Source organism: Rutidosis leptorrhynchoides, chromosome 4, assembly GCF_046630445.1.
Source record: "Rutidosis leptorrhynchoides isolate AG116_Rl617_1_P2 chromosome 4, CSIRO_AGI_Rlap_v1, whole genome shotgun sequence".
Lineage (NCBI taxonomy): Eukaryota > Viridiplantae > Streptophyta > Magnoliopsida > Asterales > Asteraceae > Rutidosis > Rutidosis leptorrhynchoides.
The window spans coordinates 587335085-587352829 of record NC_092336.1 but is presented as its reverse complement, the minus strand read 5'-3'; the positions used below and the strand labels follow the sequence as shown (position 1 = coordinate 587352829).

The 17745-nt window shown below is 33.3% G+C and overlaps 1 protein-coding gene and 1 long non-coding RNA gene across 2 annotated transcripts; one reads left to right on the top strand and one right to left on the bottom strand.

Annotated features, from left to right (window-relative positions):
* Positions 1-2381: 2381 nt before the first annotated feature.
* On the top strand, positions 2382-2745 carry LOC139840039 (uncharacterized). Its single transcript, XR_011757196.1, has 3 exons — positions 2382-2426; positions 2508-2617; positions 2715-2745. It is a non-coding gene; the product is annotated as an uncharacterized lncRNA (long non-coding RNA).
* A 1485-nt stretch (positions 2746-4230) lies between these two features.
* Positions 4231-6242, bottom strand: LOC139842887 (pentatricopeptide repeat-containing protein ELI1, chloroplastic-like). Its single transcript, XM_071832987.1, has one exon. It carries the CDS (start codon positions 6240-6242, stop codon positions 4374-4376), a length of 1869 nt encoding a protein of 622 aa, XP_071689088.1. The 3' UTR covers positions 4231-4373.
* Positions 6243-17745: the final 11503 nt, after the last annotated feature.

Sequence of the window (17745 nt, the reverse complement as noted above, 5' to 3'; positions counted from 1 at the left end):
AAACATATAATGTACTAAAATAACCATTAATAATAATATATGAATTTGCGTGATTACGATTATATGTTTTAATAGATATACAATTTATATAGGTTCGTGAATCCGAGGCCAACCTTGCATTGTTCAGTTTCGTCATATGTATTTTTACTACAAAATACAGTATTGTGAGTTTCATTTGCTCCCTTTTTAAATGCTTTTGCAATATATTTTTTTGGGACTGGGAATACATGCGATGTTTTTATAAATGTTTTACGAAATAGACACAAGTAATCAAAACTACATTATATGGTTGGATTATCGAAATTGAATATCACCCTTTTAGCTTGGTAGCCTAAGAATTAGGGAACAGACCCCCTAATTGACGCGAATCCTGAAGATAGATCTATGGGCCTAACAAACCCCATTCAGGTTATGGATGCTTTAGTACTTCGATTTTATATACAGATGAGTGTACCTGTATATTTGGGGATATTCTATATGCATTTGTTAATGTCGGTTACCAGGTGTTCACCATATGAATGGATTTTTATACAGATGAGTGTTCCTGTATTATAATTTTTGTAGATGAGTGTTCCTGCAGTTAACTATGAAAAATTAAATCTTGTGGTCTATTGAAATTATTGAAATGATTGTTATATAAACCTATGATCTCACCAACCTTTTGGTTGACATTTGAAAGTATGTTTATTCTCAGGTATAAAAGAAATCTTCCGCTGTGCATTTGCTCATTCTAGAGATATTACTTGGAGTCATTCATGACATATTTCAAAAGACGTTGCATTCGAGTCGTTGAGTTCATCAAGAATATTATTAAGTCATTTATAGTTGGATATATTATGAAATGGTATGCATGCCTGTCAACTTTCAATGTAATGAAAGTTTGTCTTTGAAAAACGAATGCAATGTTTGTAAAATGTATCATATAGAGGTCAGAACCTCGCAATGTAACCATATGTGATTGTATTCGTCCTTATGGATTAGGACGGGTCGTTATAAAAATAATGTACGTTCTTTTCTTATTTGTTCTCCAATTATTACAACATCCATTATTCGCGATGAAAAATCTTTCACGAGTTCATCGTCGTTCATTTTCAACAATTCAAACTCTCGTCTGAGAGTCAATAATCTGACAGCTTTTACTCTATAAGAACCTTCATTGGTATCTTGGATTTTATCCCACACGGCTTTTGGTGTGTCCAAGTCCATTATTGAGGTGAAAATTTGATCAGCAAGTCCTGAATGTAAACAGGTCAGTGCCTTGTCTTTCTTCAGCAACTCTTCTTCATAAATTTTTAATTGAGCAACAGTTAGGTTTGCTCTGAGTGCGGGAGGATCTTCATCAGTCTCTACAACCTTTCATAAACCTTGAGACTTCAAATATGTCTTCATCTTTATTGCCCAAATCTGATAGTGCAACCCATTAAATGTTAAAATTGCTGGAGCAGTTGAACTAGAGGTCATGTCTAGTCTAAAATTTCTTTATCGTGAATAAAACAGCCCCTTAAGAAGAGAGCTCTGATATAACTGTAAATGTTCAAGAATAGAATAGAATTCTACACTTGAAAGATTGAAATAGCAAGACTTTGTTTCTAAAGATTAAAATAGCATGACTTTGTTGCTAAATAGATTAGAATAAATAATGGAAGTGTAAAATAGAAATAATTAGAAGATTGAGTGTATTATTTAAAGAGTTGTTATCTTATACAACTCTTGATTACGACTCCTATTTATAGGCTACAAAAAACTAACTTTCTTAACCTCTAAGAAAACTTAAGAGGTAAGTATCACGAATATCGATAATTTCTTAACAACTAATGATACTAAAATATCTATGTATCCTTAATGGATAAGAATACTTAATAGCTAAGTATCCTTAATGGATAAGAATACTTAATGGCTAAGAATACTTAATGACTAAGAATACTTAATAGCTAAGTATCCTTAATAATTAAGAATACTTAATAGCTAAGTTTTCTTAGTAACTAAGTTTACATTAATGTCTAATAACAATATTAAATACGCTAACATAAAGATGTTAGCATACAAACATGCATACAATTACAAAGACAACGGCTACAAAGACTAAAAGCATATTTCCTTTTGTATTAAAGTGGTGCCAAAAGTATGTTTGGAACCATACTCTAATTAGATTTAGATAGTAGCCTTTGATTGTATAAATAGACTTCTTTGTAATGTAACAAAAACCAACGTAAGTAAAATGTAGTCCTAAAAGTTTATTCCTTTTTAGTACTTCAATTCAATAATAATCAATCCAGTTTACTTCTTATCAATCCAGTTTACTTCCTTTGATTAATATTTCCGCATATCAATTGTTAACAATATGATCGTGTATGTGGTCCATTATCTATCGTTTTCATGATGTTTAAATAGACTGTTTGCAGCTACTTGTTTCTCCAAATAAAGAGGTAAACTTTTTGTTATCATAAATTCAGTCTGTATAGCTTGTGTTACATCTCATAAATTCAGTCTGTATTACTTGCATTTAGTGGAGATCACTTGGGTGAGGCCCGTTGGTCAAAGAAACCAAGGAGAAAGCTTGAATACTCTCTGCCCGTTGGCGCTGTCGGTGTTTCAGCCTTTTATAAAGAAATCAGAGGTACTCAAATCATATTTTTTGATATTTTCTCTGAAACTTCGATTTGTAACCTGAAGTTAATTATTTTGATGATTTATAACATACGACTGCACAACAGTATGATGTAGTGCCTGTCAAACCATGGGGAGAGCATCTTCCAAACATTATATACTTGGTATTTGATATGTGATGTAATGAAGGTGCTGATCTGAACCAAAAATCTCTTGGCTCTTATGCAGTTGATTATTCCCCTAGATTTCCGTTGTTTTAGCCTATTATTTTTTTAAACATGTGCAGAGTGATTCAAGTTTGACAACGTTTACCTCTCAATAAAGTCAAAACTATGTGATTTGATTGAATGGACCAAAAGTTGCAAATAATGACCAAGACAGTGTATGTAATTGCTTTTTGTAACTGGAATCCAAATTTAAAGGATCAAGATTGGTTACAAATGGTCCTAAAGCTATTTGAATTGATTTGATTCGTTCTCAATAACCTTTTAATGCAGATGCATTATGGCTTTAAGTAGATCATGAGTAATTCGGCTTTAGAATGTATACATTCTTTAGTTTCATTTTTTTTTTATTTTAAAAAAGCAAGTAGGATTAATATTACCAATAAGAGTTACAATGTCATGGAGCGAAAAAGCCATAATTCCATGACACAAAGGAATTACAAACACGAGATCACGATAAAATTACAGGAGATAAGACTCGATGCAGAGATTGCATCAAGAGACAAATCCTTTAGAGATAAGAGTCCGGACACGTGAGCCAAGTAGACCAATCGATATTAATTCTTTAGTTTCATTTTCAATAGAAAACAAAGATGAGAATAAAAATCTTTCTTGAGTATTTTTGTTGAGTAGAAAGGAAATAAGAGGAATGGAAAAGAAGTGATAAATAAATTATTTATTTATTTATTTATTTATTTATTTATTTAATTTTTTTTTTGTTTTTTTTTTTTTTTTTTTTTGCTTTCGGTCTTTTACGATGAAAAGGAAATCATGTGTCTATAACGACTACTATAACATCTACCGAATTTGACTTTCTTTTGTTTATCATTTTCTTTTAATAGGTAGTATTCATATTCATATTCATATTCATATTCATGCTTTTTCTTCACTGCTTTTACGAAGAAATGGAAATCATGCTTTTACAAATGCACGACGTTGATGGGTACTTGATTAACCCTTTAAGTTCGAAGCGACAAGTATTTGAAATCACGGGGATATAAATAACCCACCCAATTACTTTTCAACCACACATGCGCTTTCGGTCAGAAACCCGATTCGCGTTACAGGGACCTGATCCTTAAACCATCCCGAGTGGCAGGCGCCGAGCGGAGTGGGCCGAATTCCTGGAATATGGGTCGGTAAAACCTCCCTGGGATCAATCCTTAATCGGGTAAATACCCTGGTATGTTTTAAGAGAGGGACTCGAACTCGAACTTGAGAGCTCCCACCTCATCCAATACACAAGTTATTTGGTGTAACAGTAGGCCATAAGGGCGGGTATTTGAAGTGTAATATTTAAACTATGGTTTAGATGTTCTCATTATATTGGGAAGGTTCAGAACCTTTTCAGTCCATTGAAGATGTCAAAAAACATAAACCGATAATTCTGTCCATTACATTTTAGCTTGATCTTCATTTATCTCTAGGTTATCTCTAGATTATATTAAACAAATAATCCAACCACCATGTTGTTAAAAGGCTTAATAATACAAAATGTGTAGAGTTTTGAGTTTATGACAAGTCTTTGTACAAGTTTCTAAATCACCAATAATCCCCACAAGAACACAGCCCATTTACAAAATGATGAAACCGATTTCGATCTCTAACGACTATTGTTCGTTTAGTGATCTTTGAGATCAACTTCGTTACTTCATGACAATCCAAACAAACCCTCAAATTCTTCACAATCTTTATACTACTTCCAGGCTCAGTACTAATAAGCCCAAATGCAATAGCAAGTTTCTCACTATGCACTTCTAAAGATCGCGCTCTTTCTTTCTTCCCAACATCATGTAGCACAATATCAGTTTGTGGAGCGTAACCATGACCTTCAAGCCATCCATTCACCTCCTCCAACATCATATAAATTTGTTCACTATTTGGGTGTTTCATGTCCCCTGCAACAAACTCATGCACCTTGTTATGTACTTCAATTGAGCTACAACCGGGCTCTTTTTGCACCCCATGGTCCTTCATCATTGTCCTCATTCGGGCAACTCCAGCCCAGTTTGAGATTGCAGCATATAAGTTAGAAAGAAGAATGTATGTTCCTGAATTTGCAAGTTTATAATCTACCAAAAACTTAACAATCTCTTCTGCTAAAGCAACGTTTTTATAAAGTGCACATGAGTCAAGTAAAGTCCCCCATATGACCGGATCAGGGTGAACCTTCATGTTTTTTACAAGCTCATACGCTTGTTCAAGATAACCGGCTCGACCAAGAAGGTTAACCATACACCCATAATGCTCAATTGTTGGTTCAATTCCGTATTTAGTTTTCATTAACAGAAATACACCCTTTCCTATAGCAACTAAACCTGAATGAGCACATGCATTCAAGACTCCAATGAATGAGATATCTGTAGGCCGTAGGCGCATCGTACACATGTTCTTAAACAACAACAATGCTTCTTGAGAAAGACCATGCATAGCGTACCCAGTAATCATTGAATTGTAAGCAATAACGTCTTTATTCTTAAGCTTATTAAAGACTATTCGAGCATCTTCTAAGCTACCACATTTGCTATACATATCAATTAAAGCAGTGCCTAAATGAACATTCATGTTCATTCCATTGATTTCTATATACGATTGAATCCATCTCCCTGATTCCAACGCCCCAATCTGTCCACACGCAGAGAGAATTGTAACCAGTGTAACTTCGTTAACCTTCATCTTTATCCGTAACATTTCCCTAAAAAGCGTCAAAGCTTCATTCGGTTTACCGTACTTAACATACCCACCAATCATCACATTCCAACAAACCACATCTCTCTCAACCATTTCATCAAACAACGCTCGTGCTTTCACGAGCTCCCCATGCTTAGCATACCCCGTTATCATGGACGTCAACGAAACCAAACTTCTCTCAGGCATTTTATCAAACAGTTGGCGTGCATATACCAAATCCCCACCATTTGAGTAAACATCCACTAAAGCTGTCCTCACGTGCATATTGGATTCAAACCCGAGTTTAACCACATGATCATGAATTAATTTCCCGGGTTGTAACGGACACCCTTTTAAAACAGCTGAAAACGTAAACTCATTCGGTTCAATATTATTCGATATCATTTGTATGTATAATTTAATTCCTTTATAATAAAGATTATGGACAGCGTGAGAGTGAATAATTGAAGTGTAATAATACACGTTGGGATCATGTGTCCGGTTGAAAAGAGTAAGAGATGAATGAAGACGGTTAAATGAAGAATATGAGCGTTGAAGTTTGAAGTTCACAGTTGGGTGGTTATCAAGTTCATGGCGGATGGCAGCTGCGTGGATTTGGGTGAGTTGCCTGATGGTTTTGGAGTTTATGATCAGCAATGCTAGTGTTTCCGGAGAGTGAAGAGGCTGATGGTTTATGGTGGGACCGGTGACGGCGGTTGTTGAGAAGGAAGCTGATAACATGGTTTGATATTAAGCTTTAAGTTGCAGGTTGTTTGAGATGATAAGACGCCATTGATTTATGATAAGGTCTTCTGTGTCTATGTACGGTATGGATGCGTTTAAGTGTTATGTGCTGACGTGGAAATTCAGTGTTGAATTTCAAAATTTGACCCAACATATTTACGGAGTATATAGACACGTAGGCACGATACTGCCACATACATTTGTTGACTGGCTCACCAGTTCAACCACGGTTACATAATACAGTATATTTTTGTAATATGACTGTACAGATAATCGTTAGATGGGGATTATTGTATTGGTTCTTCATATTGATTGCGTTTCGGGATTGGTTTAACGATTCGGTTGCTTAAGGCTCGGATTTATTTAGCTTTTGCTCTTTGGTTAATGTTAGAGATCGTTTACTGTTTCCGAGCCTTGCAACGTTTTTGTTTTGATTATATCCTTGTTCGTCTTTTTTCATTTTTTTGATAAAAGACCTTTTTTTTATGTTATTGTTATTCTTTTTTTTTTTAAATAATTATTTTAAAACTTTTTATGATTAATCTTTATATATGCGGTAATAATATCTACTACAAAAAGATGGGGGATGATTCTCACACACACTTTTTTGATCCTCACACACCAATTTAAAGAAATGGAGTATTATTAGAAGAGTAAAAGGTTAAAATAGGTGTGTGAGGATTAAAAAATGGTGTGTTAGAATCATCCCTCCTAAAAAAAACATATAATGAAGCATTGGAGTTTTGGACATATTAATATAACGTACAAAATTTAAAATGCAATTTCTTTACCAATTTTTTGACATAATAAACCAATTTTGAATATGAAAACACTTCCATTAGCAATTAGCAAAAAGTAGTTATAACTATAAAAGTAGTTTTGCAGAGACCAAGTGATTATAAGAACCACTTCGGTAAGTGAGAAAAGATAACCCATATGAAACCATGATAGTGTCTTGTGGGCAAACACGTTAGTAATACTAGCCATTGTTCCAAAATCTAAGACAATACTTCCATTAGCAATAACCTAATATACCAACTAAGATAGTAGTTTGGCAGACTAACCAAGTGATTATAAGAACCACTTTGGAAAGTGACAAAAGATAATCAATATGAAACTATAATAGAGTCTTATGGTCAAAAACCAACATTACTACTACTAGCCAACATTCCAAGATCTTAGACAATACTCGTGACGATACAATCTCACGCCTGCCCAACTGGTCCTTCCATGATGCTCAACCGATACAACCCATGCTCCTTGTACCCTTTCCCATAAATATCCTGATCCTTCGTAATCACTACTTCCCCACCCCCAAAACACAAACTGAACCCATTATCATCAAGTTTACTAACAGACACAACAGATTTGTTCATCGCAGGCACATGAAGAACATCCACAAGAGTCAAAACCTTTCCAGTGGTCAACCGAACAATCACTGTACCCATCCCCACCACATCAGCAATTATATCATCGTCCATCATCACATTTTCACCAGTCACTGGGTGGTAGTCCAAAAACATGTCCCTAGAGTTACACATGTGCATTTTGGTTCTAGAATTCAGGTACCAATCTCGGGTCCTCGTGTTACTGTCCTCATCAACGTATGTCACAGCAGCCAATCGAAAGAGTCCTCCCTCTAAGTATCCTTCTCCCAGAATCTGGTCATCCTTCGTAATGACAACTTTTTTCTCCCCAAAGTCAAAAACTACATCTAATCCCGTCTGATCCTTCGTAATTAAGTTTGCAAGCTGATACACAACACTTTCGAATTGCAGGCATATGAAAAACATTTGAAAGAGTCAAAACCTTTCCATTGGTCAGTTGAAGCTTTACTTTACCAATCCCGAGTACATCAGCACGGCTACCAAAGTCCAAAATTACCTCATGACCATTCATCGGGTGGTACTCAACAAACATGTCCCTGTTATTACAAACGTGAACTGAACACCCGGTCATCATGTACCAGCTTTCAGCCCTTGCCCGAGCTAACACATGGTCCTCGTTGACAGTCATAAATCCTATTCTTTCATTGAGTACAACTTTCACATTCTCAGTTTCAGATTTTACACGTTTGTGACTATTCTGTGTGTTCTTAGGCTTTGAAGCTCCCGTTACGTCAGACTTGTCCATCCCTGCAACCACCACTCAAACGTAATTACTACAAGGAAATTATATCTAAGAGTTAAAACGAAATTTCGTAAACCAGAGTACATGAAACATTAATTCATGGGGGTTAAACAAGACAAATGAATACACTAAAGATTGACCGACATTTCTACTTATAATCATCTGTATCTTCAAGATCCTTCTCATATTTCTACTACTACAATTTAGACATTTAACCAAATCATACTATACCTTTCGTGTAGTCATGACAAGTATGTTTACACCCTTCCCATAATACCAATATCGAAGTTAATTCCATTCTAAGACTCTACTTATGCCTCAATTTCATATCTACATACATATACTGATTATGAAATTCATATATGCAAAATAAATATAAATATAACCATTTTGTACAAACTGCATGTATAGTTAATGACTTTGAGGATTCACATACTATTCATGCATTAACAATTATCAGTCATAAAATATGTAAGAAATATAACATATGCATGAGAGCATATATCAACATAATCAAGGTAAATTATTCCTGTGGGACTCTTCAAACTTGCAATGATCAACCATAAATATAAACCATTCGAATAATTATTCAGCATAGCATAGACATTATCAAGAATGTATATTAATTAATCACTTTCAAACTGTTGAATAACACATGCACCTGATCTACTAATTTCAAGGGGTTAATTATCCACAATATCAATATAATAATAACTAATCTGTCCCAAAATAGACAATTTACTAGATTTAAAGTCAAAATAACTTTAAACCCAAAACCTAGTTTTAATATACAAGCTATATTTCGAATTCCATCGCTGTATTTTATGAATAGTTATATATTTTTCGTAGGTTAAATTGCTCAAAAAGGTAACATAAACGCCACTTTTTTTTCAATAAAGGGTATATCCGTTTTTTTCTTGCCCATAAAGGAGTATGATTTCAATTTAGTGCGTAAAAGGGTGTGTGATTGAAAAATAGTTGCAATTGAGGTAATATCGGACACGTGTATTTTATGTTTACATATATATTCCATGTCAATATTTCAAAATGAATTTTTATTTTTGTTGCTTATGTGTAAATTCCATGTCAACTAAATCATCATTAATATTTCAAGTGTGATATTTTCATTGCCACATCATTAATACTATTTTATTCAATTTTAAATTATTACCAAAAAAAAAAAAAAAAAAATTAATGTTGTCAAACAACGATCCAGTACCCATTATCTTCATCTTCATCATCCAGCATTTTTAATTTTTTTTTTTTTTTTGAAAAGCAAGCAATATATTCCTAGATCATATTATTCCCATATGATTATTCTTAGATCTGTACACCATCTTCATAATCATTCTTCCCCAAATTAAAAGATAAAATTCATAAATACAAATCCAATTTACACAAATAAACCCAAATTGAAACTTCAGATTCATAAATCCAAATCAACCCGTTCCAAAAGTTCTGTTGTTTGACCATCTGCGGTCACCGTCAACGACGGTGGTGGTCGGATTTGATAGTAATACTCGGTCGTCTTCTCCGACGAACGGCGGTCACCGTCAACAGCGAGAGAATCGAGATCTGGCCATGCAATTCGTCCAACCAATTGTTATATATTTTGTAATTCGTTGTTGCAATCCCACTCCCAATTCCTTTCATGACTTAATTTATATATTTTTTTATTCTTTTTATCTTCTCTCACTTGCAATTAGTTTGATTTAGATACTGAAACCAAGGCATACGTGAGTCTTTTTCATTTGTGAGAGACTGAAATGCAATCTTCAAATTTTAGCAGAAAGAAGGACAAATGATTAGAATTTTTTTTATAATTGTACAAGTTATTTAGTTGATAGGAACAAATGAAAAAGACAGACACATCACTAAATTACACATCACTAAATTGTAAAAATTAAAAAAAAAAATGTTAAAATGCTAGTCATTAAATAAATTATGACATGTAAATACACATCACTAATAAAAATTATAAAAAAAATTCACGGTGTCACGTGTTACCTCAATTGACACTATTTTTCAATCAGACACCCTTTTACGCACTAAATTGTGATCAGACTTCTTTGTGGGCAAGAAAAAAACGGATATACCCTTTATCGGGAAAAAGTGACTTTCATGTTACCTTTTTGAGCAATTTGCCCTTTTTCGTAATATGTTTACAATACCGATAACAAATTATCCCCTAAATAAAAGTGAAACCCTAACTGCTTCATCTATTAGACTAATAATGTATATGTAAATAACTAAATACTACTCCGTAGTATCAACCATGAAACATACATCTACTATAAATTAACGTAAATTTTGAAATATTGAAGTTGATCGTACCTCTTGTTTACAATTCAAATGCTTCAATCGCTTCGTTTCTCTCTCGCTTTCGCTGCAAGATAGCTTTGAACGATACTACGATAGGTACACGACAAATGATGACTTTTATAACAATTTGATCCATGTTGTAATTCAGTAGTTTATAACTAACTTTGGCTTATTTACTAATTAGAGACTTATACATATAAGTAAGAAAAGAGAGAGTTTATAGATATGAAATATATATCAAAGTGTATGTATATTGAAGGCTAACATAGAGGCCTTATTTGTAGTGTAAAATATTACTATGCAAGCTATACAAAGTTGACTAAAATTTATCATCCATATGACTTTTTGTACTCATATTATAACACTCCCCCTTGGATGATCAATTTTATTAGAGTGCAACTAGTACTGTCTCATTAAAAACCTTGCTAAAGAAAAACCCAGTGGGATAAAAACTTTAGTCAAGGAAAAAAGAGTGCAGTATAGAATTGACTCCCCCTCAAGTAGACATCGCTGAGTCGTCACATATTTTGAACTTGCTTCATGCCAATATTGTGAACGTGTGTTCTGAAAACAGCGGTTGACAGTGCTTTGGTATAAAGATCAGCAGAGTTATTGATTGAACGTATCTCATTTTAAGCTGGTTGTCTTATATGAGAAGAATCTGAGTTTTTCATCTGAAACTTTATCATCTAAATCTTTTATGTACAAGTTTAGCTCCTGTGATTTGTCTACAGTCTCCTTCATGGTTTGCTTAAACCCTTGTTTCAATTCCTATTCCCTTTTAGTCTTTTCTGAGCCTTACCAACATACCATTCTTTTCCATCAAACTTATGACCGTTTAGACCGTCTATGTCTTTGGCGCCTCGTCAGCATTTATATTTTGTTCCGTCACTTTTGATACTCTTCTTTCATTTGTATTATGCAAGCTGCATTATCTTCATATACAGTTGTTGGTGAAGATAGTTATTGGTCTTTTATAGCGTTCTAATCCATAAGAATCAATAATGATTTGTGTCATTGATCTCAACTAAACACATTTTCGAGTAGTTTCATATAATGCAATCACTTCATCATGATTTGATGATGTTGCAACAAGTGTTTGTTTTAAGAACGCCATGATTTTGTGGTACCTCCATTTAGGAATACATACTGAGTTTGAGATTTATCTTTATGAGGATTAATGAATGACCTGCATATACATAATCAACCAAATCTTGTTTTTAAGCGTTAGAATAAAATAATTTTAAATCAGCGGTTCCTCAAGGGTATCAAAATATCTGCTTGATCCCATTTCAATGTCTTTTTGTAGAAGTTGAGCTGAATCTTGCCAACAAATTAACTGCAAGAGAAATGTCAGGTCTTGTATAATTTATAAGATACATAAGAACCTCAATTGCACTAAAATATGGAACTTTCGATCTGTTAAGATTTTCATGATCTTCGCAGGGATGAAATAGATCAGTGTCAATATTGAGTGATCTAACAACAATGAGTTTGTTTTTTAAAAATGTTTTAAAATCTTTTCGGTATAAGTTGTTTGATGTACAAGTTAACCATTAGGCATATGCTCAATTTGCAATCCAAGGTAATACTTGATTTTTTCAAGATCTTTCATTTCAAAATAATTCTTTAGAAGTTGAATGATTTCATAGATCTCTTTATTTGTTCATATGATGTTAAGAACATTGACATAAATAACTACGATATATATCCGATCATTGTTTTTCATAATAAAAACACATGTGCAAATAAGTTTATATGTATACACTTTTCTTATCAAGTAATCACTTAATCAGTTATACCACATGCGTCCCAATTGTATAGACCCATATAAAAATCTTTGTGATTTAATAGAATACATTCCCTTGTATTTTGCATTAGATGCTTATGATACCTTAAACCCTTCAGGTATATTCATGTATATCACTATCAAGTGATCCATACAGATAAGTAGCTACAACATCCATGAGATGCATTTAAGTAACTACCAGGTTGATTAAGTATCTAATAAGTAATTGTATCCATTACAGGGGGATAAGTTTTTCTCATAATTCATTTTCGGTCTTTGTGGGAAATTTTGAGTTACAAGTCTAGTTTTTGCCTTGTAACTTCATTTGCACATTTCTTTTTCGGATAAAAATTCATTTGTATCCCATACGTTTCACATCTTTAAAAGTGATAACGATTAATCCGAAAACTTTTCTTTTATTGAGCGATTCTAATTCAGCTCGTATTTCTCCTTTCTATTGAGCTCAATCATGTCTATTTTGATATTCAATGACAGATTTTGGTTCTAGATCATCATCTTTATTCATGATGTCATTGTAATATTATATGAAAATATCTCATCAAGATTTTTCATTTCATTTCGGTTCCATAATATTGCATAATTTATTGCAATTTATGTATTTACATTTATCAATATCCTCTGCAGAAGGAGTATTGATTTGTGGTTCTTCTTGAACACTTTCTTTTACCTCATTATCAGCTGATTTTCTTTTTCGAGCATTTTTATCTTTGGAACCAATTGGTCTCCCACGTTTCTGCCGTAGCAAAGACTCATAAGTGACATTATTGCCAGCTTTTGTAATTTCAATTCTAGCTGAAGCATTTACTGTTGGTATATATGATTTAGCCACTTATTTTTTGTATCTTTAAATGCATAAAGTAATTAATTTGCAAGTTCTTGCATATGCATTATATTTGAACTTTCTTTTCGCATTCTTTTGTGCGATGATCAATATTCCTTAATTGATGTTCACACCATGAAACATCATTTTATTTATATTTCATTTCTCCCCCTAATATAGGGAACAATGTTTCATTAAAGTGACAATCGACAAAACTTGCTGTAAAAACATCACCCGTCATGGGTTCAATATATCTTATGATTGAAGATGTTTCATATCTAACATATATTTCAATCCTTCTTTGAGGAACCATTTGCTGTGATAGTTCAATTAAAAATACACTGCACAACCAAATGTTCTAAGATGGAAAATATTCGGTCTCCACCAAAATTAAGTTGGTAATGGAGAATATTTATAACTTGCACTTGATTTAATGCGAATTAATGTCACATCATGTAAATTTACATGTCCCCATATAAATATTGAGAGTTTTGTACTCATTTCTAATTGTCTAGTTATTAGCTGTAAGCGTTTATCTATTGATTCAGCTAAACCAATTTTGTGTATGCACATGAGCAACTGGATGTTCAATAACAATCTTTGTAGACATATAATAATCATTAAAAGCTTGAGATGTTAACTCACCAGCATTATCAAGTCTCATCCTTTTAATGGTGTAATCAGAATAATGTGTTCTTAATTTAATAATTTGTGCAAGAAACTTTGCAAATGCCATATTACGGCTTGATAACACACAAACATGAGACCATGCGTTAGATGCGTCTATTAGAAAAATGGTCCACATGATGGATGAATTGGTCCATATATATACCCTTGAATTCTTTCAAGAAACATTGGTGATTATTTCTCAATGTGCTTTTCATTAATCGCTGATGTTATGCGAGGTGTATATAAAATAGTTATTAATTTTAGCAGGAAATACTATTAAATACGATACAATTTTACACAAGATATTTATTTATTTATAGAATGGATATACTTAAACCTTGCTACAACACTTATAGGCAGTGTACCTAATCGTACAGTAGTGTAGTTTTTAGTAAGTCCGGTTCGTTCCACAGGGAAATCTTTAAACAAAGCTCAACGCTATATTAGTTTACTTTTATTAAAAATACAAATATATATATAAGTAATATTATTATTATAAAGGGGGGTTTTTACCGTTTAATGACCGGTTTGTCGATTTTAAGACTTTAGTCGCAGTTAAAACCTAATGTAAAATATAAAATAAATACAAGACTTAAATTAAAGCGTAAAATAAATAATGATAATGAAATTGCGAATAATAAAATTGCGATAATTAAAAAGTACGATAATTAAAAGTGCGATTAAATAACAATAAATAAAAGTGCGATAATTAGAAGTGCAATTAAATATAAAATAAAGGAAATTAAATATGAAATAAAAGAATTATGCTTATTTAAACTTCCATAATCATGATGTTTGATGTGTTGATTTTAGTTTTATGCCCATGGGTTAATTGTCCTTTGTCCTGGATTATTTAATATGTCCGTCTGGTTTTTGTCCATAACAGTCCATCAGTCATAAATATAAAATGCGAGTGTCCTCGTCAAATTATTATTATACCCGAAGTTAAATATTCCAACTAATTGGGGATTCGAATTGTAACAAGGTTTTAATACTTTGTTTAATGAATACACCAGGTTATCGACTGCGTGTAAACCAAGGTTTTACTACTTTGTTAACAATTACACCAATTACCCTTGAATGTAATTTCACCCCTGTTTTAATTATTCTAGTGGCTATTAATCCATTCCCGTGTCCGGTTAAATGAACGATTATTCGTACATATAAATACCCCGCCCATCGTGTCCGATTGAGTGTATATGGTAATTTATAGGGACGCCCAATTGTAAATCTTTATATTAACATTAACAAACTTTCATTTAGTTAAACAAATATAAAGCCCATTAATAGCCCATAGTCTAATTTCCACAAGTGTCGTTCTTTTGTCCAAACCCCAATTATGGTACAAAGCCCAATTACCCAATTTTAGTAATTAGCCCAACATCATGATTACTTCGTTTTAAATAAGCATAATAATAACTTAGCTACGAGACATTAATGTAAAAAGGTTGAACATAACTTACAATGATTAAAAATAGCGTAGCGTTACACGGACAGAATTTCGACTTACACCCTTAAAACAATCCTTAACATAACCTTATTATTATTATTAATTAAAATTAAAATTATAAATATTTATTTATATCATATGTTTGAGATAGAGGGAGATAGATATTATGGTGTACATCAAACTGAATCACGAACTCGCTTTATATAGAAGGTGGCCTGGAAAAGTAAGCCATGCGACTCGCATGGGCTTACCCTTCCTGCCATGCGAGTCGCATGGCTGGTGATGACAGCTCACATTCTTTTATCTGATTGCTTGCCGACATAATAAATAAATAATATAAATATATAAATAATTTTAATAATTATTTATATATTATATTATATTTATATGCATAGTTGAGTAGATATTTTTAGTCCGTTGCGTCGGGCGTTTCTTCTAGGCTCAGGCCCCGGTTCCGGATTTTCGGACGTCCTCGCGTATTATTTTAAATCGCGTACTTTGCGTCTTGTAACTTGTACTCTTGTCATTTTGAGACGTTCCTCATCAATATTTTGAACCTTTTTAATTGTATCTTGTACTTTTTAGCTCTTTGGACCTTTTTGTCTTCAATTTGTCGAATTTGCCTTTTATCTTCTCTTTTTAATATTTAAACGAATATCGCTTGTAATTTGAACAATTGCAACTAAAATCTTGTCTTTCCTGAGGAATAATGCTATAAAATATGTGTTCATTTTTGGCATTATCAATATTCCCACACTTAAGCGTTGCTTGTCCTCAAGCAATATAGTCTTAAAACACTTGAATCACTTCTTTATTCTTCACACTTTGTACATCAGTGACTTCAATACGGCGGTATGAACAATGGTAGTAACGATGTGGTTAAAGGTGGGTGTGTCTTTTTATGGTTGCCTCGGGTTTAGGTCAACGACACTGGCAATCAAATAGCCGATTTACTTTCGGTTTCCAAAGCAAAGTGCACATTTGAAAGGCGGTTTACAGTCCCACATGACTATAAAAATTTAGATCCATTAAGGAAATTGGATCTTTATGAAAACATTTGATCTTTTGAAAATTCAAGCTAGATTTTACCCTAGATAAGTTTTCCGGAATAACCCTTTACCGGTGTTTGCAAAATATTTTTGTGGGTTTGGTGGGTTTTAGATTTGAAAATTTTAGCTCAAAACTTGCTGTTTTGTGTCACCCACTTGCTAACCTTGTATTTGGAAAGCAACACGTCCAGTTTACTTGTTCCGTATATTACCTTTCGGCAAACTACCGTCCGGTTGTAAAGGAAAGCGTTGAACAAGCAACTGTTAAGGCAATGTCCCGTGACATGCTTTTGATTATGGTCTATAACGTGTCGGACGCAATTACTATCCTTGGTAGGAGCAATAGTAAAGCTCACCCTTATAATTTTTCGGTATGGCACAAGGTCCTGTCTTTGACCATGCTATGCAACCACCGTTCTTACGGTTGACACCCGATTTAGTTCAGGTGACCTAATGAATTCCAGGTGAATTCCTAGGATTTTACGTTCAATGGTAATGAGCGCATTGAAAATAGGGTTTTCAGAAAACAAATCGGTTTGTAATTTTGATCAAAATATTTTCTCGTTCAAGCTCGAGTTTAGATATCATCGAATTCCATGAGTTTGTAATTCTCAATCTTTAAGGTCAATCTCTAGGATTGAGTAATATCAGTCTTAAAAGCTGATTTTTAATCTTTAAGGAGATTATCCTTTCTGGGGATCTGATTCATTAGTCTTATCCAGCTAATTTGCATGGTGCCCCCCCATTGTACGAGATAAATCCTTCTCATGGTTAGGATAAATCTGACCACTTGGCGACCCTGTTTAATGCTGAGGTCCGTGGATTTCCTGCTGATTTTAGTGATGACTTTTCTAGATTTTTCGTCAACCTACAGCTGGTCTGGACGACAACTTCATGACCTAAATCAAGAAGCGCGTGTCTTTTTCGGAAGACTTTACTTCCTTTTAATGATGGAATTGATTCATCGTGTAGATCCATCTCTTCTTTTCTTTCATCGGATAAAACAGTTTAGTTTAGTCCAAAGCAAAAGTATTTTCAATTGTTTGTACAAAAATATGTGATATGTTTTGAATAACTTGGCAAACTTTTCCCACACTTGGCTTTTATTTATATTTTTCTTTGCCTTTTTCTCTTCTATTCCATTCTTATTAAATGAATTCTAACGTTTTGGTTGTTTCTCAATTTATGTCCTTTCCGAGGTAACGATAATTTCGGCTCAATGACCTAGTTTTAATCGTTCATAAATATGT